The 26,595-nt window shown below is 43.6% G+C and overlaps 2 protein-coding genes across 3 annotated transcripts; one reads left to right on the top strand and one right to left on the bottom strand.

Annotated features, from left to right (window-relative positions):
* Positions 1 to 5,003: 5,003 nt before the first annotated feature.
* On the bottom strand, positions 5,004 to 9,111 carry LOC109174334. Of its 2 annotated transcripts, none has more exons than XM_019323566.1 (8): positions 8,555 to 9,111; positions 8,379 to 8,446; positions 7,339 to 7,405; positions 6,964 to 7,118; positions 6,812 to 6,882; positions 6,493 to 6,561; positions 5,960 to 6,060; positions 5,004 to 5,386 (listed from the first exon to the last, which is right to left on the bottom strand). In XM_019323566.1, the coding sequence occupies exons 1-8, from the start codon at positions 8,834 to 8,836 to the stop codon at positions 5,093 to 5,095; spliced, it is 1,107 nt and encodes a 368-aa protein (XP_019179111.1). In that variant the 5' UTR covers positions 8,837 to 9,111; the 3' UTR covers positions 5,004 to 5,092. The 2 variants fall into 2 exon arrangements, with proteins under 2 accessions (XP_019179111.1, XP_019179112.1); XM_019323567.1 differs by lacking the exon at positions 5,004 to 5,386 and adding an exon at positions 5,448 to 5,554 and having other exon boundaries at positions 5,910 to 6,060.
* Positions 9,112 to 24,247: 15,136 nt separating this feature from the next.
* LOC109174553 (pentatricopeptide repeat-containing protein At5g66520-like) lies at positions 24,248 to 26,491 on the top strand. Its single transcript, XM_019323766.1, has one exon. The coding sequence runs from the start codon at positions 24,330 to 24,332 to the stop codon at positions 26,331 to 26,333; it is 2,004 nt and encodes a 667-aa protein (XP_019179311.1). The 5' UTR covers positions 24,248 to 24,329; the 3' UTR covers positions 26,334 to 26,491.
* The last annotated feature ends 104 nt before the right edge of the window (positions 26,492 to 26,595 follow it).

The raw sequence follows: 26,595 nt of genomic DNA, 5'->3' as shown, positions 1-26,595 counted from the left end.
CTATAACCTATTAAGACTCTAGTATTTTTTACTGGCAATATACTTTTACTTCTATTAGTTTTGTGTCTCGTATGTATATATTGATGTTGTATCACTGTACATATCATTGATGAGTGATTAATATACACCATTCAGTGTCTTCATCTGGTATCAGACGACAGGTGAATCATGGCTTTTGAGATTGTTCCTGATTCCTCTAGTCATACTGTGAGTGATGTCGTATCTGCTCCGTCGGCGGTTCCTCCTAACATGTCATCACTTCGTCTCCATTAAACTCACCTCTAAGAATTACTTGTTTTGGAGAACTCAACTCATCCCGTTTTTTCGTGGCCAAAATTTGCTCAAGCATTTTGTAATCTTATCTCTCAGTTGTGCTCTACAACGACTTACCTGATCCAAATATTCTCAAATTTATACCGCTTTCGAACTCACACTTGGATTGAATGAATTGGCCACGATATTAACGGCGAGTGGTCACTGGAAGATCGAAGCAATTAGAGAAGGTACCTTAGCCTTTCCAAACATATCAATCCAAGAGTCATTGACTAGAAGTCGATCCAGTTTTTCCTCCACTAAACCCTCACCTCTAGATCTCTCATCTCTCCCAAGTAAACTGAAGCCCACTTGTTCTACCGCTTCATGAAATCCCTTTATAAGCCAAGCCATTAGAGGCGTGGATGCTGACCATCTTAACGTCAAGGTGTTTTAGGAGTTGCCATGATTCCCTCCCTCTGTCTACTTCTTTCCCCGATGGCAGCAACCATCTCCTCACAGTCACTTTGAATTTCAAAGTTGATAGTACCCTTGTTATGAGTCCACTGCGACCCCATCTCTAAGCTTTTAGCTCCGCCTCCATTGCGTTTGCTGCACTAAATGTATGGGCACACCCAGAAATCCACCCTCCAACCTTGTCTCTAAGGACTGTACTCCTTCATGCTTGATTATCCAGTCCTCTAAAGCACCCATCAACATTTAGTATCATCTCAGCATCAATCATCGCCTTCCATTTGAATTGTTTCTCAATATAGTTTTATTCTTTATCACTGACATTTTGTTATAAAAAGTTGAAAGAGTTTCCACTAAGAAGATGAAGATAATACTTGGCCTCTTAGTGTGGATCAAATCCACTAAAACATGCCCTTCAACTGTCTGTGGGTTGCACAAAACTCCCAGGGCACCAGACTCTAGATTGTCGCTAGAGCAAGCATATATTCTATATAAAAGTCTTGTGACTCTTCTAGAGCGATTTTGACACTATATATATATATCCTTCGTCAAATATTCCTAAACATACTAATTTACTCCCGTATCATTTGTGCAACACAAGCTTTATTGTCCTGGTTTAGGACATTGGGGGTAATTCGTAGCATAACCAGTTTAAGACTTGACATTATGAGATCAATAAAAAAATAGCCAACATCCGAATAGCCCATCAAAACCATATCTTGGTTTCTCACATAAATGACAAACTCTTTGTAACTCGAAAATACCGAAAGATGTGTTAAGCATTATTTCACTATTTCATTGTTGGAGGAGCGCTAAATATTGCTAGCAATTTCATCACGAATACGATATCAGAGCTGATGTGATTATGTAACTTTTAGTCCTAATGTAGTGCTCCAACGACAATGAAGTAATAGTAATGGACTTTTGATCTTAAGTTATCCTCATTATCTTCTTTGAGTTTAAACGATTCTTTATCTACTCCAAGAAATTAATAGGCAACCATTAGTGTGATGAGAACATAATACTTGTCCATATAAAACATCTCCAAGACGTTTTTCAAGAGAGACTAACTGGTATATAAAATTCCTTCACGGGAATACTCGAACTTCAAGTTGAGATGATACTTGGTCTTTCCAAGTCATCCATTTCAAATCCCGTTTTTAGGTATGAGCTAATATCGTCAAACTCTATATGTGATTCAATAATAGTTATGCATAGATTGCGTTAATAAATAAGCAAATAAATAACTCTATTTGTAATTCCTTAATGAACACATAATGGCACATATTATTTCGAGACACTTTAAAACCTTCATAATTTAACATCATATATGTTGCGATTTTTCTCATTTTGAGAACCTTAAATCATTCATGGACTTTTTGAAATAAATATTAGCTGCGTATCTAAATTTGTTATTTACTGCCAATGATATTAAGTAGCGGAACTTAATATCATCTATTGTGGGAGAATATATTTTACTAAAATCAATTATGAGTCTCTGTGTAAACCCTTGGCTACAAAACTCGCTTTATCACACCACATCATTATCATTATTCCTCTTACATACAAATGTACATTTGTAACCAACATGGTTAATATCCGATAGTGTACGTGTTATAAAGAGAATTTATTTTAGCGAGCTGAGCTAATGCCTTAGTTGCTCCTTTATATGTTAACTAGTCATGACACGTCTAGTGCCTAACTCTGAATCCAGATTATAAAATGAACAATTATATAAGCAATTGTATTGTAGATAACTATAATATTTTTATCATAATTTTCTCCCATATTTATAAAATTGATGACAATTTCTAAATCGATCAGATTGTTGTCATTTCCCAAAGACATTTAAATATTTAAATTTAGTCGTTCCGCATCGCTAGTGTTATGTTTGTTTGGTGCATCTATAAATTTATTAAAGTTTTTCATCATCTGGACGAACGTTTTCAAGATATAATTCTTCACGATATTTCAAAAGTGACAAAATTTCTTTACTAGATCTAGTGTTATGATTCTTATCTTTTACACCGATAAGTCTCCTACCCTTTTGACGCCAAGGAGCATCAGTAGATATTTTTTATCCAAGTTGGAAGAAATATATAAGACTCGCTCACTCTTTTATGATTAGTATAATCAATAAATATATTTGGCAAATTATTTGTTAAAATTTACAATACGGGACCTAATCACTCTTTTATGAGTAGTATGTCAAATTAGATGATGTCCCCAACAAAAATCACGTAATTTTAGAATCTTTTTTACTACTGTTTGACATGTATATAATGTCCAATCAAGATTAGTAAAAATCTAACTCATTATATTTTGGCCAGCATAACCTAATTGCTCATGTCATAATTTAAAAATATTTAGGTCATTAAATCTTAAAATATATTACAAAACTAGTATTTGTCTCGTGCGATGCACGGAAAATATGTTATAATAATATATCCTATATTAGGTTTATTCATATATAAAATTTTTGTTATTTAATAATTATCACCCGCGCGATGCACAGAAAAAAAATTATGTTATTATAAATATAAATAAAAAATAGAAAAAATAAAAATATTTTAAATTGTTTAATATAATAATATTTTTGAGCTTCCATTGGTCAAGTATTTATTATTTTTATAGAATACAAAATTACAATTAAAATTAAAATTAAAATTTTGTATGGTTAATATAATCTCTAATTATGTACATATTCAAATAAACTTATAGAGAGAATTTACATAATTACATTAATTTATTCTTAATTGTATTTCATCTATATTATAATTTTCACAATACGAATAATAACTAAGATAATTACATTTAGAAAGCAAATTTCAAATTTTGCATGAGTAAATTTAAACTCTAATTGAACACATTTTTTTATATGATTATATAATATATTCTTTATGCACATGTCATTCCATAAACCCAAATGTCATTCTATAAGTCCAAGACCACTTTTTGTGGAGGTAATTCAAATGTATTTTTTTTTCTTTTAAAAGTTCTAAGTTTAGAAATCCAGAAAAAAAAACATTAAAGACCCATACGATATATACATTTATATATATATATTTAAATGTTTATTTATGGCTCAAATGATTTTTTTTTTATTCTGAAGTCCAATAATTGACCCACGGCCCGCATCATTTGCTTTCTTCATCCCTTCTCGCTTCTGTCATTTCTTTGAAGCATTTGAGAGGGAGAAAAATTATATATAGAGACTTGTATTAATTGCACTGTTTCAGATATCGAATAGGTTTTCATCGAAAATTTAATCAATATTGTAATCCCAAAAAAGCACCATAAATAACAAAAGCGTATCAAATAAACTTTCATTGTAAAGCTAGAAATTTAATTAATATTACATCGTTTCATATTTTCTATTAATCGGAAATCGGAATCCTTAATCCTAATATCATAACATTTAATAACTCCATTAAATCAATAAATGTAATCCTTTGTTATGGGCGAAAAAAAATAGCTATTTTATTTTTCAAATGTTGTGCTTTTTTTTATAGTAAAGGATGTTGTGACTATTTTATATTTATAGCTAATAATAATAATAATGTTGGTAATTAATTGTAACAGTAATCTTAATTATATGGTTTGGGAAGTAACATTAATTGTAACATTAATTACTTCCCAAACCATATAACTTTATTATAGTTTAGATTAGATTAGATATGGAGATTTGAGCAAATGATAAGCAATAATATGAAACCATAATTAATCAACTAAGCATAGATAATGCGACTCTAATATCATAGGTTAGATATAAAAATAATATAATGTAAACTTACACATGCAAACATGTAAACATTTTAGCAACAACAACGTGAACTCACATTTTCATGATGTATCATGACACAAGCCAATAACCATTATAAGTAGTATTCATCATTCACCGATGATATAGAACACTCGTTGATAACGTGTTGTGAAATTAGATATATCCTCGCGTGAATAGTTATATGATTTTGATTGCAGTAAAGTAATTAGATAAAGAGAAAGACAAAATACTGAGAGAATAATAAATACTCTTATTAATCATCCTTCCGTCCAACATATACAAATATATAAAGTTCTCTAGTAATTTCCACATCTAATAATTTACAACATGGATAATATTATTTTTATTATTGTTTATGAGTACTTTTTTTTCTAATCATATTGAGAAACAAATAACAGACAAATACAATTAGCTAACAAACTCTTGATGTAAATTATCTAATACTTCAAAAAAAAAAAAAAAAAACATAAAATGAATTTAAAGTGAAATTGAGAAGTGTTTTAATTTAAATATAGGAACTGGTTGGTTCTATAAAGATAGAAAGAATACCCGCATGTTTCGTCTCTGAAAAATGTAATGTAATTAAAGAGGATCCATCGGTGTAAAGGGGATGGTATTTTTGTTGTGAACCCAGTAAGCAACAAATACTGAAATGCCTAAGGCGAGGAGTGATATGAGGAAAGCGAAGGCACTAGAAACATCCCAGTAGCTATCTGAAGCTGAAGCCACCACACGAGAAGAGCCTGGGGCTACATCTAAACCTGCCCAATCACAACTAATTGTATAATGTCCTGATCCATGCCATGCATTTCCATCCACTGGATACCAAAATGCAGCGGAGAACTTGCTCGATTGCCCGATTGTGAACTGCACATCCTACACTCCGCAAACCCAACATTGTTAACAGACAGATAGATTCATCAAATGATCGAAAATATGCATAATGATTTATGAACTTTAATTTGTAATGAAGATCAAAAACCACTCTCTTGATGGGATTAAATATATCCAATTACCCTAATTGAATATAAGAACGATATGGCCCTATTTGGTAAAATAGTTAGTCTATCAGCCAATTTTGACTTATTTGACCACTATTAACTGTTTGACTTGGTTAAACAATCAATATAAGTGTTTGATTAATTAATTTTTTGTAAAAACTATTGTTCTAAAATGCTAAAATTCAAAAAGCTGCTCAATGTAGCTTTTTCGATCAGCTTTTTGAGAAAGTCATTTTGTATATAATCAGCTAACAGCTAATTTACCAAACACTTTTCTATAATTAGCTAATCCTATCAACTAGTCAAACCCACTAACCCAATCAGCTAACAACTATAAGCTAACAACCATTTATCAAACACCTCCAATATGTTTTCACTTCAGATCCAATATGACCAACTTCGCTAACTCAAAACTGGATAATAGTGAGTAATAGAATAGACATTCAACCTGTTGAAGACGATCCATTGTTCTCAGAGGCCTTGCAAATTCAAAATAGTAACTGCCCTTCTTACCGGATGATCCATATGGGCTGTCTCCCTCAGAAAACCCTGAAATCAATAATATTAAGAAATCGGAAAAAAAAAAAAAAAAAAAATGCACACTACAATGTAGTGAAATAGGTATTAAGCTACTCCATATTTATGAAATAAAATTCCCAGTACCAGAAACATTAATGGAAAACTATAGAGCACAAGAGTTTGATGTTATATATTCCATGAAACATGCGAAGTACCAAGTTTGAAATCAATTTCCCTCAAATCAACTTTCTCAAACATTTTGGTTTTGGAATAAGAATAAATCAATAGTTCAGATACATCAATTTCATTTATATGGAGGTAAGAGAGCAAGTAATAGAAAGGGGGAGAACATAGTATTTCAAATTTCAATTACAAAATATTTTTCTTAACAGTTTCTTAATGGCAAATAATTGCACTCCACAAAAACAGAATACCATATAATATAATGTCAAAAATGGTAACCTGAATGCACTGAGAAACTACTGTGCCACCATGCACCTTTCCAGTCATTCTGAGCAGTAGAATCATTTCCTGAAAAACAAGATACAAACAATTTAATTATGGTATTAAGCAAGTCATTAACATAACTATCACCCCTCACATATTAGAAGTGCCTAACATGGGAATGTTATATAACCAAGCAAATATAACATTTGCTATCTTAAATAACTTGAACCAAACACCCCCTAAAGGTCTTGAAACCCCAAACTCCAAGTCTTGTTTTAGTTGCAAGGGTACTATTGTACTAAAGAGCCAAAACACCTGGGATACCAAAAGTTACCTGTGCGACTAACACCGTCAAGGTTTAAACAGTGTGGATTCCAAGCATACAAATCAACCAAATGACCAAATCTGTTCAAAGAAGCAAGACATATTATCAAAAAAATCAAAAATTAAACTGATCAGATAACCCTATATGAGTTGAAGATATACCTGTCATCTCCATTACCATCTCTATTATCAATTGGATTTCCACCATAAAGTCTGCCGGGAATAGCATTTCCAATGGAGAAGTGCATGATATCAACTTCAAAGCCCCGACAACTTTTATCGTTGCATGAATTAGGTGATTCTTTACATCCACCCATCTAGTCCAACAAAATTGGAGGGTCTTAGAAAGAAAAGACAATGACAAAATGGGAGGGAAATTACCTTCTTTCTTAGGTTATCTTCCTATTATATTCCCCTTCTATATTTCTAGAAATATTCCCTAATGAATAAATATGCATATGTAAAGTTTCTTGTTCAGCACATGTAAAATCCAATAAAACAAGCTCTAATAAAAAGTTTTAATAATTAATCATTTACATTATGATATGTGGCACTCTCACCAACTTGGTACATCAATGCTACAGATGGGCACTTGTAATCATCTCTGCATGAGAAGAAACAGCACATTATTACCTCAGCACATGTAAAATTCAATAAAACGTTTCATAATTTGTAAGACAGGTATGTTCTAATAAGAAACAAACACATATTAACTCACTAGAAAGTAACTACCAAAAAACAACGATATTTGGATTTAACAATAGAACCGCATAAATGATAATAAAACATTTCATATTTTATAAGATAGGTATGCTCTCATTTATCCGAGGAAAACCATGTCGTTGGGGGACTTAAGAACGGATAGTGTTACGAATGATATCTCAAAACCTATCAATCACAAAGGCATTCAAACTCATTTTCCCACTCAAGTGGTTTTATAAATTATCGCACTATGTACTAATAGCAATACCATAAACTTCTTTCAACCAAAAGCAAAATGAAGTATTACTAGAGAACTTTTTACTTTATAGGAAGATTTCATAGACCTATCAAGATAATTGTGAGGTTTCTATAGGAAGTACATTTTTGGGTACAAGGGTTACACCTTTTGCAAGAGATAAATAAGTATTTGTCAAAACATTAAAAAGTTAAAATTAAAAAATAATAAAAATAAAATAAAAAGATTGTATAGCTAGTTATGATCACCAAAACTAAATTCTAGCTTTCTGAATTTGAATTTCATATCCCCACCTCTTGGAAGCATGGTTGGGCAAGAGAAGACGTTGCATATTTACATACTCTCCTTGATGTTCATGGTCTATAAGGCATTCTAGATATTTCAGAACTTTCATTGATGTTTGATAACCAGGAGCCTTTCAAAAATTTCAAATGTTGGATGATCAGGACAATTTAAATTTATGGAGACATGTAACTAAAGTTAAAAATGGAGATGCATGCCTGGCACAATACAACATCAGTTCATTCCAAGTATTTCTTTATTACATTAAAAAAAAAAAAACAATTACTTAGCACAGTTTCTGAGAATTTATATATTTAAACGAAAGATAATAACTAACCCTTTCGTGTAAGCATAGTCCCCATCTACTTGCAGCATGAAGTATACATCTTTCCCATCGTGCAAAGCCTAAACAGAAAATGATTTAATGTAAATAATAAGAAACTATGTTGTGTGAAAAATCAATAGTTATACAAATATGTGTAGAGAGTCAGTAATAGTGAAAATCAAGAGCACTTTGACGGTCATTTTTCCACCACCGAACTGATGGTCATTATCCGGGTCGAGAGCGGGAAGGAGAGGGAACTCGAACCCGTCAATATCCGCCCAGTCATCAGCGTGGCCGTCGAGGGTGACGAGTCCAGGCCGGAAATCGGCCACGATTCGGGACTCCTCCACATCCGAGTCGCAGTGCCACTCGCCGGACTCCTCGTGTGCGGTAACGATCCTGACCCGGGTCGACCCGAGTGCGAGCAGGAGGAGGGAAACCCCGGTGAGAAAGTGAAGTTTGAGATTCATCGGTCGGAACGGCGGCGTATCAGGTGGTGTGGTGGACGAACGGTATCCCCGAGACGCCTGATTTTTGGAGCTTCGGAAATGGAGAATCGTTGACTCCAGTTTCGTAGGCGGCGCCCATGAATTGTCGCCTCATATGCCATGTGGGCTAATACTACAACTGTTTTTCGCTTGGATGTTTCGTCAACTCTGTTTCAAGGTATCTTCCTAAAAGCATCTTATCCGCTACATTTTAGTTAAAAAGCTGTCCTTCATGCCAGCCAGGGCAACTTATAGCATAGACAAAAGTGGTAAAAATATCTATTTGGTTAATTTATTTTTTATACTTTTATTTTGTTTAATTTAGTCTTCCTATTTTAAAAAAGAGTAAATACTCAAAATGATCTTTCGATTATAGCTAAATTCACAAATTGGTTCTCGACTTTTAATTTTAACCAATTAAGTCCTTAACTTTGTAATTTTAACACGATTTGGTCCTCCGTCTATTTGACCGTTTGTTAACTGTGATTTTTTAGAATATATATGTAATTTCATGGTCCATTGTCGGTTTTTTAAGGTTCCGGTTGCATTTTCAGACCGCACTGTTACATTCAAATCCACTGCCAAAAGCAATCTGCCAAATCCTGTCGTCTTTCTTCATCCCCTATTTGGATTCAATGTAGTTGAGTTCGTACCTGAGCGAAGAGTTAAGAAAAGTGGGGTGTTATGTAACACGATAGATTGTGTCACGGCAGCGGATGAGGGCGGGCGGCAATGAAATTACATATATATCCTCAGAGATCACGGTCAACAAACGGTCAAATAGACGGAGGACCAAATCGTGTTAAAATTACAAAGTTAAGGACTTAATTGGTTAAAATTGAAAGTCGAGGACCAATTTGTGAATTTAGTTATAGTTGAGGGACCATTTTGAGTATTTACTCTTTAAAAAGTGATAAAACTATTAAAGACTTGTGGTATACCAAGTTGCTCCCTTACATGGAAAGTGATATGTAAAAAAAAAAAAAAAAAAAAAAAAAAAAAAAAAAAAAAAAAAAAAAAAAAGTGATAAAACTAAGGACAATAGTTAACGGTGTTAATATTACCGTTAACTTAGTTTACGTGGCATTGACATCATTACTGTCACATTATGATATTTATATTTCACCTCATATATTATTTTATAAATATTTAAAATTTAAAATTAATTATTTTTACCACTAATATATTACATTAATATGTCCAAAATAAATAACTACAAGCATGCTAACGAGTGTCCAAATCTCATTAGGAATATTTTAGTAATTATTTATTTTAGCCATACTAATTTAATATATTGGTAGTAAAAATAATTGATTTTAAATATTTATAAAGTAATATATGAGTAGAAATATAAATATCATGATGTGATAATGATGATGCCAGCGCCAGGTAACATAATATAAGCTAACAGTAACATTAACACTGTTAACAATTGTTCTTAATTGCATTACTTTTAAAAGTACAGTGACTAAAGTGAGCAAAATAAATATATAAGGACTAAATTAAACAAAACACTATAATACAAGGACCTCGTGTGTACTTTAACCAACAAAAGTTGATCATTATCATTATAATAGAGTAAATTCATTAAAATAGGAGTTATATTACCTGTCTCACAAATTCCTAATCCCTCACTTTTATTTCATGGCTGCACTACGGGAGATATCCCGCTGTACTTGAAGAGTATAGCGACGCGAACTGGATATCTGATATTAAGGACTCTAAGTCTATGAGTGACTATGTGTTTACACTAGCCGGTGCAGCCGGTGCATGGAAATCCTCTAAGCAAACTGTGATAGCTAGATCCATGATGGAATCTAAGCTGATAGCCTTGGACAAAGGTTGTGAAGAGGCTGAATGGCTATGCCATTTTATAGAGGATATTCCTAATTGGGAAAGACCGGTACCTTCAATATGTGTGCATTGCGATAGTCAAGCCACAATTGGGAGAGTACAGAGTCATATGTATAATGGTAAGTCTAGACATGTGCGTCGTAGACATAATACCATTAGACAACTGCTCACAACTGGTGCTGTCTCGATTGACTACGTAAAGTCAAAAGACAATATAGCGGATCCGCTGACCAAAGGGTTAGGCAAAGAAGTTGTGGAGAAGTTGACACGAGGAATGAGTCTAATGCCTTTGTACTAAAAAGTTCTATAGTGGATACCCAATCTAGCTGGCACCTAGGTTCAATGGGACAACTAAATTATGAAACGGAGCGCGTCACTGTGGGGGTCTCGGACTCCCTACCACTCCTTGTTAAAAACAGTGACTCCCGCACGAGGCTAGCATGTTGATGCTTTAATGATTCTTGAGTATGCGGGATACTCGAGAAAGAATCACATATGTAAGAGAGAAGTGAGGATCGCTTCAAATGAGAATTGTTGGGCACAATTCTTTAGAAACTCTCGCAGAACTAGGAACGGCGACCCACGATCAAAACGGGCACACTCATGAGAACAGAGCACGGTTGGGAGGTTCCTATGTGAGATATGTCATCGTCTACACAAACGACAGTCGGTTCAAAGACATCGCGTTCTACCGTACAGCCAGTAGAGTAAACATGTCTTCACAAGGGAAGGTTCAAAGGGTATAGTGGCTCCCTACCTATCCTATGCAGAGATCGACCGTTTGAACACAGTTGTTTCCGATTTCAAAATACCCTGAAAATCAATTTTTTATTCATGTGGGGGATTGTTGGAAAAAAAATAGCTTAAAATGGCATGTTAAGTGGCTATTTTGTGGCACAATTATCAGTGGGGTCCACTTCCAATTTGGGTCGGGTCAAAGTGGATTCGGATTCTTCGTAGTGAGATGAAGAGATTGATATATTGTACGCTCAAAACGGATAATGGGTGAATGAGATATTGATTCTCAAAGTAGACCCATTTGAGTTGGAAAAATAAAGGGGAAAAGTGAGCTTTTGTCCCACATTGGTTTGGAAAGAGGATTTGCCCCCCCCCCCCCCCCCCCCCTTTTATACAAGAGCTCTTTTGGAGCTTGTAGAATTGTATAGCATAGAGGCTCTCTCGCGGGGGGGGGGGGGGGGGGGGGGGTGCGAATCAAATTCCAACTAGAAACGAGATAAAAAATCAAGCCCGAGCTCATGTGCGCCGCTAGAGCTATGTTTTGTTTCGGCCTGGTGGTCGAAACTGGAAACATGATGTATGTTTCGGCTTGGAATGTTTCTGTGACTTGACTATCTTTTGGCTATTTTAGTACTTAAAGTTAACTTATAAAGAAGTCATGGAATATAGTTAGCATTATGCTAACATTAAGAGATCTCTACTTAAGGCATGCTTATAAAGTTTTAGAGATCATACAGTGTACTCTTTTGTACAATTTGGATGCGTTTTCTCCTTCAGTTGTGCACATAATGTATTTGATGTATGTTTCGGCCTGCACGAACCTGTCCTGTTGTGACTGTTGGGTGGTCAATTCAAACCCATGTTCATGTTAATGGCTGCTGTTACAGGAAGGTGGAGGGGTGCCCTTAAGTGCCTAATTAAAAGCTATTTAATCTCCCACCTCTATATAAGGAGTTGGGCAGTAGAGATTTACACATAACAAGAAAGTATCTTTTTGCCTCAAAACTCTCTGCTTCTACTCTTTCTTAGACATACTGTGTTCATAATCTTGCTCTACTTCGCAGGATTCCTTGTTTGGGTGCTCAAACATTGAATCGTAGCAAGTTTTATCCTGGGAAGCCTAGGCCACAACGCTCCTAGCATTTTTGGGAGGTGGCAAATAATGTTTTAATGAATGAGTGATCGCTTGACTCTTGCTAAAAACTCAACACCAAACACTAGTCAAATTCTCCATCTTTCCTTCCCTTCTTTTTCAGAAAAATAATAATCTTATTTTATTGGATTATTATTTGTTTTTCACCAACGGATTTCCAACAAGAAATGCCCTGTCGCCATGGAGATATATGGAGAGTTGTCATGCCACCTCAACATTTTGATAGGAAGCTTTCAACAAGTTGAAATTTTTTGCTAAAAAAACTCTTGAAACCAAAGGAGGAAAGCATGATTTTCATCAATCTGCGTGGCATATTTGGAAATGGAGAAACTCTTTCGTGTTTATGAATGCTAGGATTCATAAAAACCAAAAGTTGCTTGGATTAGGAAGTACAATTTAGAGGTTCACATTGCCTTGGAGGGTAATCTAAGTCTGAGGAGACCCCAAGCCTCACCATCGAGAAGCCTTCATTGTTTGAGAAAACCCAATGTGAGTTGGGTAGCACGTAAGCTGGAACAAACGGGTGAAGTTAGCAAGCTATCTGGAAGTTATTAGAAATCACAACAATGACTAAATTGAGAGATTCCAGAGAAACTTAGGGGATTGTAGTGTTGGTAGGGAATATCCCGACCGACATAGCTTCACCACGACCGAGGAGCCTTTTGTCTCTTTCTCCTTGTCTTTGCAGGTAACAGGTCGGGCTCAACGAGAAGAACCCGGTCGTAGACCGACCGGAGTTGCCCGAGCGACGGTGTCGACCACCGAGCGGTAGCCCTTTGGCGAAAGAGCTGGCGAAGGACACGTGGCGGCTCTTTACATCGACAGGCAGGGCACCCAGGAGGATGGCACGTGGTGGCTACGTGGAAGACATGCCGAGCAGCTGGGATCTTGTCTCCGGCACAGCGGCTATAAATGCCCACAGTAGCTACAGTGTAGAGGACTTTTGGACGATCGATAGGTTGTTACTAGAGAATCCCGACCGCACTCAGTCGGTACTCAGAGCAACCAAGTAGATTGTACTTAGGGCCTCTACCGTGATCAATAAAGGTTTTACTTGCTTTAATTGGTCTCGTGTTATTTTATATTGCTTACGTATAATTAGCAGTATCATTTTGGCGCCGTCCGTGGGGATCCGTGCAACAAGCCAACGTCTTGACGAGCACCCGATCACCATACCAACATGTATCCGTGGGCACACAACAACTTCGCCGACGACCAGGCGGATGCGGCGAGCTCCTCCGACCACTATGCTACCCAACAGCAGGGTCAGACGATGGACCTCAACCTCAACCTTTCACCACCGCATCCGTCAAATGCATACCCGGCCGCCCAGCAGCCGGTAAATTACATACAACCGGGATACCCACCACCCGGTCTGCCATACCAGCAGCAGCCGATGATGTATCCCGCCCAGTACCCGTACCCAGTCCCACCTCCACCATACGGGTATTGGCCAGGCCAACCGATGTATTACACTTCCCCGGGTGGTTATCCACCATATACGCCTGCATATACAGCTCCAGCCGCCGCCCCTCCAGTACAACCGATCGCACAAGTAGAGCCGCAGCGTCAGTCCACTTCCCGGGCTCGACGCTCGGCTCATTCGCGGTTGGGGTCGGGGGATGCCGATGCGATGGAGGCACCAGCTCAGGCCGTTCAAGCGGAGGACCCTGAGGAGGTTGCCCGTGCGGTAGCTTTCGATCGTCTCCGACCAGAGATGCGCCAGCGTCTGGGACCCCAGGACCCGAATCCCAGGCAAGAGGACGTACAAATGCAGGAAGCTAGCCACGAGGCTTCATCCGGATACAGCGGATCGAGATCACATCGACGTCGACGCGCTCGGGATACAGCCCAAGCCGCCCAGAACGCCGAGCTCAACGAGACCCGAGGATTGCTCTACAATCTCCAGGCCGAAGTTGCGCAGCTCAGGAGTGCGTATCCTACAGCACCCCCGACCGACCGATCGACCCTACACCAGACGCCTTTCACAGCAGCGGTAATGGCTCAGCCCTACCCGCTCGACTTAAAGGTCTCGGGAGAGAAGAGTTACGACGGTCGGACAGACCCTGAGGCTCACGTGAATGATTTTTTCAGCAATATGATGCTGAAGGGCGTTTCAGACGTCGTAAGGTGCAGGGCCTTCTACTCAACCCTCACCGGTCGGGCAGCAGAGTGGTTCCGCACCCTGCCCCCGGGGTCGATCGACAAATTTGAGACCCTGGCGATCAAGTTTGTACGGAAGTTCATTGCTTCCAAAGTGGTGAGGAAGTCCTATATGTACCTCGAAAAGGCCAAGCAGCTCGAAGGGGAAAGCTTGACCGACTTCCTCATCAAGTGGAAGGCAGCGGTCGGGGAGGTCGAGCCCATGGATGATGCGACCGCCACTCACATGCTTCACATCTCCCTCCGGGCAGGGTATCTATACCAGGATTTTATCCTCCACCCCCCGACCACATATGAGGAGGCCCTCCGAAGGGTCACTGATTATGCTAACGCAGGTGAGGCGAATGCCGTCAAGCGCTCGCAGGAGGTCGGTTCTTCCTCCCGTAAACCGGCCGGCCGGGCGGAACATCGATCGGGAGATGACAATCCCCGACCCCGCACTAGGCATGGCGAGTTTACGGCCTTGAACCGATCCGCAGCGGAGGCCATGCAATATGCCCAGTCCTGCAACCTCATCAAACTCCCCCATCCCGATCGAGACGGCCTTGATAAGAGTAAGCACTGTGCTTACCATCGATGCGCCGGGCATGACACCGAGGAGTGTACCCACTTGCGCCAATTGTTGGAAGATTTGCTCAATCTGGGAAAATTGGACAAGTGCGTGGGGAAGAGAGAAGACAGCAAGAGAAATACCGATCGGAGGGATCACAGGCGATCTCATCACCGCTCTGATCGGTCGGGTCAGGACCGAAGAGACGATCGAAGGGACGATCGTCATGATGACCGACGGGACCCTGACCCTCCGTCCGGTAGCCGCCCGGCCGGAAAGCCTACCATCCACGTTATTTTTGGTGGGCTGGAAGATGCTTCCCGACCGCGGATTAATTGCCCGGTCGCAATAGTGGATTCCCGGGAGACCGGGAAGAGGCAGAAGATGGAGCCCATAACCTTCACCCTTGAGGACCAACCTAGCAGCAGCGACCACGGCATGGAGGCGCTGGTGGTCACAATCGATGTCAAGGGGACGGATGTCCAAAGGGTTATGGTGGACACGGGCAGCAGTGTGAACGTCCTTTACTTGGACGTCTTCGAGAAGCTGGGCCTCGACAGGAAGGAGCTGACTCCGGTCGGTGTACCACTGTCGGGATTTACCGGGGCCTTGATCTACCCCGAGGGAAAGATAACGCTCCCCGTAGAGATCGGCACGCCTCCAAAGTCGATCAAGACGGAGCTGGAGTTTGTTGTGGTCAACCTCCATTGTGTCCACAACATAATCTTGGGCCGACCCGCCATTATGAAGATCGGTGGGATAATTTCTATGCCCCACCTGTGCATGAAATTCCCTACCCCTAATGGGGTCGGTGTGGTTCGTGGCGATGTCCAATCCGCCCGGAAGTGCTACACCCGAGCGGTTAATCGACGTGACGCCGGTCCGTCATCCCGGGTGAATACTATAGCCAAGGAGGAGGCCAAGGAACGGAAGGAGCAGCCCGAGCCTTCCGAAGAGATAGAAGAAGTTCCCCTGTCCGAGGACCGCCCGGACAGAAAAATAAAGATTGGCCGAGCCCTCACCCCCGAGCTCCGGGCAGAAGTCCTGGCTGTACTCCGGGAATACGCTGATATCTTTGCGTGGGGGCCCGAAGACATGCCTGGGATCGATCGGTCGGTCATCTGTCACAAGTTAGCCGTCGATCCCGCAGCCAAGCCGGTCGTGCAGAAGACACGACATCTCTCCTCCGATCGCCGCGAATTTGTCAGAGAGGAAGTCAAAAAGATGGCGGCGATCGAGCACATCCGACCGGTGATCTATCCCGAGTGGGTGGCTAATATTGTCCTTGTTCCGAAGCCCCCAGCTTGGAGGATGTGCATTGATTTCACCGACCTCAACAAGGCCTGTCCGCTTGACCCTTATCCTCTACCAAGCATTCACCAGATGGTCGACGAGACGGCCGGGGCCGAGTTGATGAGCTTCATGGATGCCTTCAAGGGATATCACCAAATAATGATGCACCATGAAGACGAGAGCAAGACAGCCTTCGTAACCCCGGACGGGCTGTATTGCTACCGAGTAATGCCGTTCGGCCTCCGGAATGCAGGAGCGACCTATCAGAGAATGGTCAATATGCTCTTTGCCGATCTATTGGGCCGAACGATGGAGGCCTACATTGACGACATGCTGGTCAAGAGTCGTGACCGATCCGACCACACTCGGGACCTCCGGGAGTGCTTCCAGATCATGAGGAAGTACCAGTTACGGCTGAACCCGACCAAGTGCACGTTCGCGGTTCGGACCGGCAAGTTCCTTGGTTACATGATGACCAAGAGAGGAATTGAGCCCAACCCGGCCAAAGTAAAAGCGATTCTGGACATGCAACCACCTTCCACCGTTCGGGAGGTCCAGCAATTGACCGGTCGGTTGGCAGCCCTCAGCCGGTTCCTCTCCAAGTTAGCCGAGCGCGCTTTACCTTTCTTCAAGGTATTGCGAAAAGTTAATGGGTTCGTCTGGGACGAAGAGTGCCGAGCAGCTTTTGATGAGTTGAAGGAGTACCTCATGTCACCTATTGTGCTCTCAAAGCCCGAGCTCGGAGAAGAGCTAGACGTGTACCTCGCCGTCTCCGATCGTGCAGTAAGCGCAGTATTGTGCCGAACCGATCCGGAAGGGGTCCAGCGACCGGTGTACTATGTAAGCCACGCGCTACATGGTCCCGAGCTCCGGTACTCCCGGTTAGAGAAGGTCGTCTACGCCCTCTACATAGCCGCGAAGAAATTGGCTCCCTACTTCCAGGGTCGAGCGATTCGCGTGTTGACCGATCAGCCGATCGGACCAGTCCTCCGCACCGCCTCTTCATCCGGTCGCCTAGTCAAATGGGCGTTAATGCTGACCCAATACGCGATCGAATACCGACCAAGACCTGCTATCAAAGGTCAAGCCCTTGCTGACTTCTTGGTTGAATGCACCGCCCGAGATGCCCGGCCTCCTGAAGTTGCGGATCCCGAGGCTGAGTGGTGGTCGTTGGCTATTGACGGGTCAAGTAGCAAAAAAGGAGCAGGGGGAGGAGTAGTAATCACGAGCCCAGAAGGATTCAAAGTCTATTTTGCTCTCATGTATCAGTTCCACCCGACCAACAATGAAGCCGAGTATGAGGCGTTCGTAAATGGCTTGCAATGCGCTCGGGACTTGGGGGCTGAATACATCCGAGCCCAGACAGATTCTGCGCTCGTGGTCGGGCAAGTTCTCGGAGATTATGAAGTCAATGGTGAGCGTTTGCAGTTGTACCGAGACCTCGCCATGGAAAAGCTCGCTCAGTTCCGGGGGTATACCGTCCGACATATACCCCGATTGGATAACGCCGATGCGGATATCTTGTCCAAATTGGCCCAAGACGCCCCGGAACACATGTCGAAGATAGCTCGGATCTTGGTGATCCCCAAACACAGTATCCATCGCCTGCCGGTCAATCCAATCCAACCGGTGGAAGATAGCTGGATCATCGATCTGAAGGAATACCTCGAGCACGGTCGACTCCCAGACGACCCGCAACGTGCTCGAAAAGCCAAGCTGAGAGCCCCGAGATTCCAAGTCGTGAACGGTCGTCTCTATCGGCGATCGTATGGAGGCCCCCTTATGCGTTGCTTGACCGCATTCGAGGCCGAGTTAGTCATGAAGGAGCTGCACTCGGGAATCTGCTCCTCACACCAGGGAGGTCGATCCCTGGCCCGTCGTATTATGCTGATCGGGTACTATTGGCCGTCCCTCCAGCTAGGCTGTGAAAAGTTAGCTCGGGAATGTGAGACGTGCCAACTGTACGCCCGGATGCCTGGACGACCGGCAACCTTCTACCAGCCGGTCACCACCGCAATTCCTTTCGCTAGGTGGGGGGTAGATATCTTGGGCCCCTTTCCTCAGCTGTCCGGTCGGAGAAGGTTCGTGATCGTCGCCGTTGATTACTTCTCCAAGTGGATAGAAGCCGAGCCCTTAGCCACGATCACATCTCAGCAGTGTGCTCGGTTCCTTTGGCGTAATGTCGTTTCCCGTTTTGGCGTGCCCGTACATCTCATCAGCGATAACGGTCGCCAATTTGTGAGCCAATATTTTCAGAATTTCTTGGCCACGATCGGGACGACTCATGTCCGGTCGTCTGTCGCTTACCCGCAGGGAAATGGACAAGTGGAAAATGCTAACCGGACGATTTTGGAAGGTCTGAAAAAGAAGTTACACTCGGCCGGTCGTAGTTGGGCCGATGAGTTGCCATATGTCTTATGGACTTATCGGACGACCCCGAGGGAAGCTACTTTGGAGACCCCTTTCGCCCTGGTTTACGGAGCTGAAGCCCGGCTCCCGATCGAGGCTTGGATCCCGACCGATCGAGAGAGAACCTACAACGCGGAGGACAATGAACACGCCATGGCTGTGGATCTCGATGCGGTCGAAGAAAAAAGAGAGCTAGCCGCTCGGCGTATGGCCGAGTACCAGAAGCGCGTCAAGAGCTCGAAGGACGTTCGGGTCAACCCTCGTTATTTTCAAGTCGGAGATTATGTCTTACGACGAAGGGAGGCCAGTCAACCTTTAGATGGGGGAAAGCTAGCTCAGAACTGGGAAGGGCCGTACATCATCAACGCTGTCATCCGGCCGGGAACATACCGACTAGAGACAACGACGGGTCGGCTAATAGAGGGGACTTGGAATTCCGAGCACCTCGTTCTTTTTAGGCATTAGCCTATTTTTTGTATTTTTAGACGAAGTGGGGGCTGGACCTGCGAGTTAGTCCCGGTCGTCATTTCTATGTAAATTTTATGGTTGTAAAATTAGTTCAACCGCCTGCGAGCGGGAAAGTTTAATGTATATACGATCAATGATTGCTCGACCGTTTGTATGCGGCGGCACGATCGGTTATTTTCTTTCACCCTCGTCATGAGCAGATCAGTTCGACATTCAATCGATCGGGCGAAGTCTGTCGACCGGTCAAAACGCGCTCCACATAGGCGGACACTCAAGTCACGCCACCGATCGGGGAAGCCAGGAGCTCTCGGCATTATTCCCCGATCCGTCCAACTTCTGTCCACTATCGCACCCACTCGTGCCTCGAGCGCACAATAGTGTGGGGGCTGGGATAAGGAAGTGTGGTACAAGGCCCGTCGCTCGGTTACATTCCGACCGTAGAGGCTTGGAAGTTTTTTCGACAAAGGCCCGGAGATCGGGTAAACCTGATCGGTTGGCCAGTTTTGAAGTCGAAACATCGAACGCACGACCAGGCCATAAGGTCGTAAGATCGGGCGTTGAGCGGATCGAGTGTCGCGAGACCGGGTCTAAAGGCCAAGTGGTCGAGTGATTATGATCGGTTTGCGAAAAGTGAAAAGCAAGAAGATAAAAGACGAACGACGCAAGATTAGAGCAAAAATAAATATTATTAATCGACAAAAGGCGCCCGGTACAATTCGGGACCGGGCTCCCGATCAATCGTCATTACAAAAAGGGGAGACAGGCCTAGCCTACTTCTTCGCCTCCCGAGCTCCAGCAGCTGCCTCCTTCTCGCTCGATGGGGCCGCCGACGATGCCCCGGGTTCGGACGCCTTGGCTTTCGGGGCGAAGGGAGAGGGACCGGGATCGGCTAGGTCTGGGGGCAAGACCGAGAGGACCAGCTGAAGGTCCTCCCCATCCAAAGCTTGCTCCAACCGGGTGCGGACTCGTTCGAGCATCTTCCGCTTCCCGGCCGTAAAACCCCAGCGGCCGAACGAGACGATCAGCTCTTCACCGATCGCTGTTCCCCGGGCTTCAGTGAGGAAGGCCGAGCCCAGGTCCTTGTCCTTGAAGGCTGCCCGCGCCAGCTCGCTCGGATTCTCGAGCTGGGCCTTCAGCTCCTTGGCCTCTCCAATCGCCCGGCTGGCGACCTTCTCGGCAAGCACCCGTTCCTCGTCACCCTTCTTCAGGGCCTTTTGCGTTTTCTCCAGCTCGGCCTGGAGCTCTTTGATCTCCTTCAGACGACGAGCAGCCGTCTTCTTGTGGTGATCAGCCTCCTCGGCCAGCATAGCTTGACCCTGAAGAAGTTGGGTCGCCCGGGAGATCTGCAATACAAAGAGGATATTCAAGGTTAGCCCGGTCAAAGATACTTGGGCAAAGGAGGTTATAAGTTGGGAAACTCACCTCGGCCAGATCGTGGCCGATCCGTTCAGCCACCTGGTTTGGGGTCATCTTCCCCAGATCCACTCGGGCCGGCGCGGCGTTGCCGATCCGTGCCAGCACGGACGTAGACTCCTTCTCTCGCCCGACCGAGGGGCTCGGGCTGTGCTGCTCACGGCGGCGCTTCAAGCTACCCACCTCGGCCGCGCCCTGGTCGGCGACCTTCTCCTTGCCCCGGGCGACCTCCACCCGAGTGACCAGGACGTCCGGCTGCTCCACGATGAAGCCCTCGCCCGTCGTCACGGTCGAGGCGCTCAGAGGTCGGGCAGATGGAATCTCCTTTTCCCCGGCCGCTTTGGTCTTGGCCTTCTTCTTCCCGCCGAGGGAGATCTTGACCGGCGGGGGAAGGGCGGTGTCTTCATCACCGAACTCGGCCATAGCTGCAAAACAAGAAAGTTAGTTAGATCGAGGTAATAAGCCAGGTCGAGAGAAGTAGCTCGTGCCAAACCTTTCTTCTTTCGTTTTGACGGCTTGGCGACCGTCACGCCCATCGGAACGGGCAGGTACTTCTCCGGCAGCTCGTACGTGGGGGGCGGGAGCATGGCGACTGCGAGACTTTCAGCCGTCCGGAAGTTGTGTATTCATGCACCTCGCTCGAAATCCGGCTGACCGTGTCCCTCAGCGCTTGCGTCTCGACCGGCACCACTTGCTTTCTGAAGTGGCTGCTCCAAGCACGGTCGACCGGAAGGATCCAGGGGTCGTATTTGATGGAGAAAATTTTGTTCTTCCACCCCTTGTTGTTCCCGGGCAGGCCTTTGATGGAGCACATATCTGCTCGGGACTGCAGCATCAGGAACCCACCCCCGTAGCGGCCCGGGAGAACCTTGATCTGGTAGATGAAGTTGAACAACTCCATCGTGCACTCGGCCCCGTGCCGAGCACATATCTGCGGGAAGCAGGCGAGGATCCGATGTGCGTTCGGGCAGACCTGGGCCGGGGCGACCCGGTAATAGGCCAAGAAGGCGTTCAGGAGGGGAGTGAAGGGAATGGCGACCGGGGCCATCAGGGAGTCGTAGTGCATCCCGATCCATTTGCCCCGATGCCTGTCAATCACATTCCCCAGCTGCCGGCTCGTGTCGAATTCTACCCGACCCCGGAGTATTTCAGCAATCCGAGCCGCTTCGCCTTTTGTCAGCAGGCTCATCTCTTGCTCGACACTCTCGCTGTTCAAGAACTCGAGCTCGACGGCTGGTGTGGCCGGCCCGGCCGGGTCCTCTTCGGTCTGCTCGGGGGTATTTCCTCGATCACCTCCTCGAGAAGCAGCTTCCGGGTGGTCCCCAACCACCCGGGTAGGCGTTTCCCTAACGCCCTTGGTCGGAGAACCACGCCCGCTTGACGTGGTTCTCTCCTCCTCTTCTTCGCTGGAGCTCCCCGATCCGCTAGAGCTAGAGCTCGATGTCCCGGAGGAGCTTGATGCGCTGTTATGCTCGACAGCTCGATCGGGAGCTGACGTTGCTCGGGGGCTGGCTTCGGGAGTGTAGGACATAATGTTCACTTCCTCGTCGCTGATACGTTCGACCTCCTCGTCATAGCCCGCGATCGAGGCGTTTTGACTATCCGAGTCCGACATAGTTCTACCTAAAGGTCGGTCGGGAGTTAGTACAGGGTTCGGGGAGTTAGCTCGAAGTTAGTGCTATCCTACTTCTACGCTAAGTAAAGAGTAAACAAAGAGTAAAGAGCTAAGAGCTTACCGAGTGAGGAAGCTTGGAAGAAGATCTGAAGTGTTGCTTTGCTTGACCGCCTTGCTGAGATGCTCTGCTCGGGATTCTTAGAGGATACCGACTGAAGCGAAAGAGTGAGGAAAGTTCAAATGAGGGCCTCAAGGGCCTATTTATAGGAGGGCATTTAGGCGGGAAATGGGCCAACTTGCCTGACACGACCCGCGCTGAATCCGAGGCGACGGATGGGATCGCCGAGGCCGGCAGAGGCCGACACGTGGCATAGGAGGGAATGACAGCTGGCAGGTCGGCTTGGTGGCTGACAGTTGGGCTTCTTCATCCCGTCCCGTTTTTCCCGACTGATCAAAAAGGCCCGGGCTGGGGGGCTCTTGGTAGGGAATATCCCGACCGACATAGCTTCACCACGACCGAGGAGCCTTTTGTCTCTTTCTCCTTGTCTTTGCAGGTAACAGGTCGGGCTCCACGAGAAGAACCCGGTCGTAGACCGACCGGAGTTGCCCGAGCGACGGTGTCGACCACCGAGCGGTAGCCCTTTGGCGAAAGAGCTGGCGAAGGACACGTGGCGGCTCTTTACATCGACAGGCAGGGCACCCAGGAGGATGGCACGTGGTGGCTACGTGGAAGACATGCCGAGCAGCTGGGATCTTGTCTCCGGCACAGCGGCTATAAATGCCCACAGTAGCTACAGTGTAGAGGACTTTTGGACGATCGATAGGTTGTTACTAGAGAATCCCGACCGCACTCAGTCGGTACTCAGAGCAACCAAGTAGATTGTACTTAGGGCCTCTACCGTGATCAATAAAGGTTTTACTTGCTTTAATTGGTCTCGTGTTATTTTATATTGCTTACGTATAATTAGCAGTATCAAGTGTGGATATGGCTAAGGCTTGAATGGGCTTTACTTCATGGTTTTAAGAGGGCTTGGAGCTTAGGCTATGACAAAGTGATGTTACAAAGCGACTTGACCAATTTGGTCCGACAGATAAATAACTCAGAATTTTATACGAAAGGTGGAGGTCCTCTGCCTAATTTGATTCTTGAATGAAGAAGTTGGATGGAGAGGACTTGGTCTGTAAGGTACTGTCATGTTCTTCGTGAACAAAACCAAGTCGTAGACTGGCTTGCCAAAAACTATGGCAATGGTTGGAACCTTTACTTCTTATCTTCCTGCCTGTTGAGAGAGCTTGTTGAGCGCGTCTGAAGTGATGAAGTGGGGATGCCTAGTTTATGAGGAGACTAGTGCTTCTTTGAATAACTCTAGGGTTGTGCCCTTTCTGCACCCAAAAGAAAATATTTCCAAGTGACCTGTTCACAGTTATGGAACAGTGCAAGGACTAAAGTGAAATAATACCAATAGATTATACTTCATCCGTTCCATTTTATGTGTCTAGTTCGGTTAACGAGACTTGACTGAAGTTATTTTTAATTCAAATTTTCATAATATTAAGTTTAGTATTAGTATACAAAATTTATATATTTAGAAACTACACTAAAAATATTATTAAATATAAAAAATTAAATTTAAAAATGAGTAAAAGATACTAAAAAAAAAAAAGAGTTTGATTTGATCAATAAATAGTAACTATGACAGATAAAATGGGACATAAGAGAAATATTATTAAGTTTCATTGGTTCCAACTTCCCATTGTACAAATACTGAATGGCCGTGAAAACACTGAAACACACACAGACACACAAAAGAGATTAAAGATGAGCGCGACGGAGCTACCTTATCATCTAGCGAACGAAATCCGCCAAACAACAGAAGCCTTACCCAATTTCAATTACTCCCAGAAAGCAATCTTGAATCTTCTCAACACAAAATGCGCTGCTTCTTTCAAACATCTAACCCAAGTTCATGGCTTAGCGCTAAAAACAGGTCTTTTCCAAGACCACTATGTTGCCGGGACCTTAGTGAAGTGCTATGCAAGTCCTCAAATTGGCAGCCTCGTATGTGCAATGGGTGTCTTCCAGCAAACTCCAAACCCCAATGTTTTTGTGTGGAATTGTTTGATCAAAGGGTGCGTAGACAACAAAGACACACGCGCGGCCATTTCTGTGTACTATGAAATGGTTGTTTCCGCCTCTGCTAAGCCTAATAAGTACACATATCCTCCACTGCTCAAAGCCTGCACCAGGGAACAAGCTTTTCAAGAAGGCATGCAGTTTCATGCGCACGCGGTGAAATATGGGGTAGGCGCGGATGGGCACATAACAAGTGCTGGGATTCAGATGTATTCTTCATTTGGGTTGTGTAATGAAGCGCGGAATATGTTTGATGCAAGTGGGGCATTATCAGATGTTGTTTGTGGGAATGCTATGCTTGACGGGTACATGAAATGTGGAGATGTAGGGGCAGCTGTGGTGTTGTTTGAGTGTATGAGGGACAAGAATTGTGGTTCATGGAATGCGATGATCAGTGGGTTTTGTCGAAATGGGATGACAGATGAAGCCCAGAAGCTGTTTGATGAAATGCCTGAAAAGGATGAAATTTCTTGGAGTGCAATGATTGATGGTTATAACAAAGAAGGGCGTTGTAAAGAGGCCTTAGAAGTATTCAATCAAATGCAAAGGGAGAAGACTGAGCTGAAAAAGTTTGTTCTTTCATCTGTCCTAGCAGCCTGTGCTAAGCTAGGTGCTCTTGATCAAGGGATGTGGGTTCATTCATACATTAGGAAAAATTCCATTCCCCTGGATGCAGTTTTAGGTACTTCTTTGGTGGATATGTTTGCGAATTGTGGGCGCCTAGACCTGGCATGGGACGCTTTTGAGAGAACGAAACAGAAAGAAATCTCTACGTGGAATGCAATGATTGGAGGGCTTGCAATGCATGGCAGAGCAGAGGATGCATTACAGCTCTTCTGGAAAATGCAGAGGGAGGAATTTAGGCCTAACGAGGTCACTCTTGTGGCGGTTCTTAGTGCTTGTGTTCATGCCGGTTTCGTTGATACAGGCCTCGAATATATGATCACTATGAAGGAAGCTTATGGATTTGAACCAACAATGGAGCACTATGGCTGTGCAGTAGACCTATTGGGAAGGGCAGGGCTATTAAATGACGCGGAGGATTTGATCAATTCTATGCCTATGGTGCCAAATGCAGCCGTTTGGGGGGCTCTTCTTGGTGGCTGTAGGATACATGGAAATGTAGAGTTAGGCGAGAGAGTCGGGAACATCTTGCTGGAAATGGAGCCAAAGAACAGTGGGCGATATACGCTGTTATCAAACATCTATGGCAAGGCAGGGAAATTCGATGAAGTTAGCAGACTGAGGAAGCTAATGAAACAAAGAGGAGTGAAAACGAGTGCAGGATTTAGCACGATATGCCTCGATGGATGCGTGCATGAGTTCAAAATGGGAGACGGGTCGCATCCCGAAATGGAGGACATCAACCCAATGCTGCAGAAGATGATGGAGAGGATTCATTTGGAAGGCTACAGGCCTAACACATCAGAAATTGTGTTTGATATATGTGAGGAAGAGAAAGAAACCGCGCTTACCTACCACAGCGAGAAACTAGCCATGGCATATGGAATCCTGAAGACTGCCCCGGGAACAACTATCCGAATCGTGAAGAATCTGAGGGTGTGTGAGGACTGCCACACTGCAACCAAACTCATTTCAAAAGTGTACAAGAGAGACATAATAATGAGAGATAGAATGCGATACCATCATTTCAGAAATGGCCACTGTTCTTGTAAGGACTTCTGGTAAATAACTCCTCTACTTACTTTCAAATTCGATGTGTTCATAATCCCAAATTATATATATAATGCAAAATGAATTGTGGATTACTTAAGAGGAATAATGATCAACCAAACAAAGAAAAAGATAACATATGATTCAAATGTTAATATACTTGTTTTAAAACTTTTGCTACTCTGTTAAGATAGATGTTAAAAAGTAGTTGCATAATTTATTAGAACAACCTTTTAAGGGGCATTTGGTTCCATTAGAGTCTAGGTTTATCCTGCAA

This window comes from Ipomoea nil, unplaced genomic scaffold (assembly GCF_001879475.1).
Source record: "Ipomoea nil cultivar Tokyo-kokei standard unplaced genomic scaffold, Asagao_1.1 scaffold0642, whole genome shotgun sequence".
In the NCBI taxonomy this organism is placed as follows: Eukaryota; Viridiplantae; Streptophyta; class Magnoliopsida; order Solanales; family Convolvulaceae; genus Ipomoea; species Ipomoea nil.
Note: the sequence above shows the minus strand (reverse complement) of the source record. Positions and strands in the feature narration are given on the sequence as shown.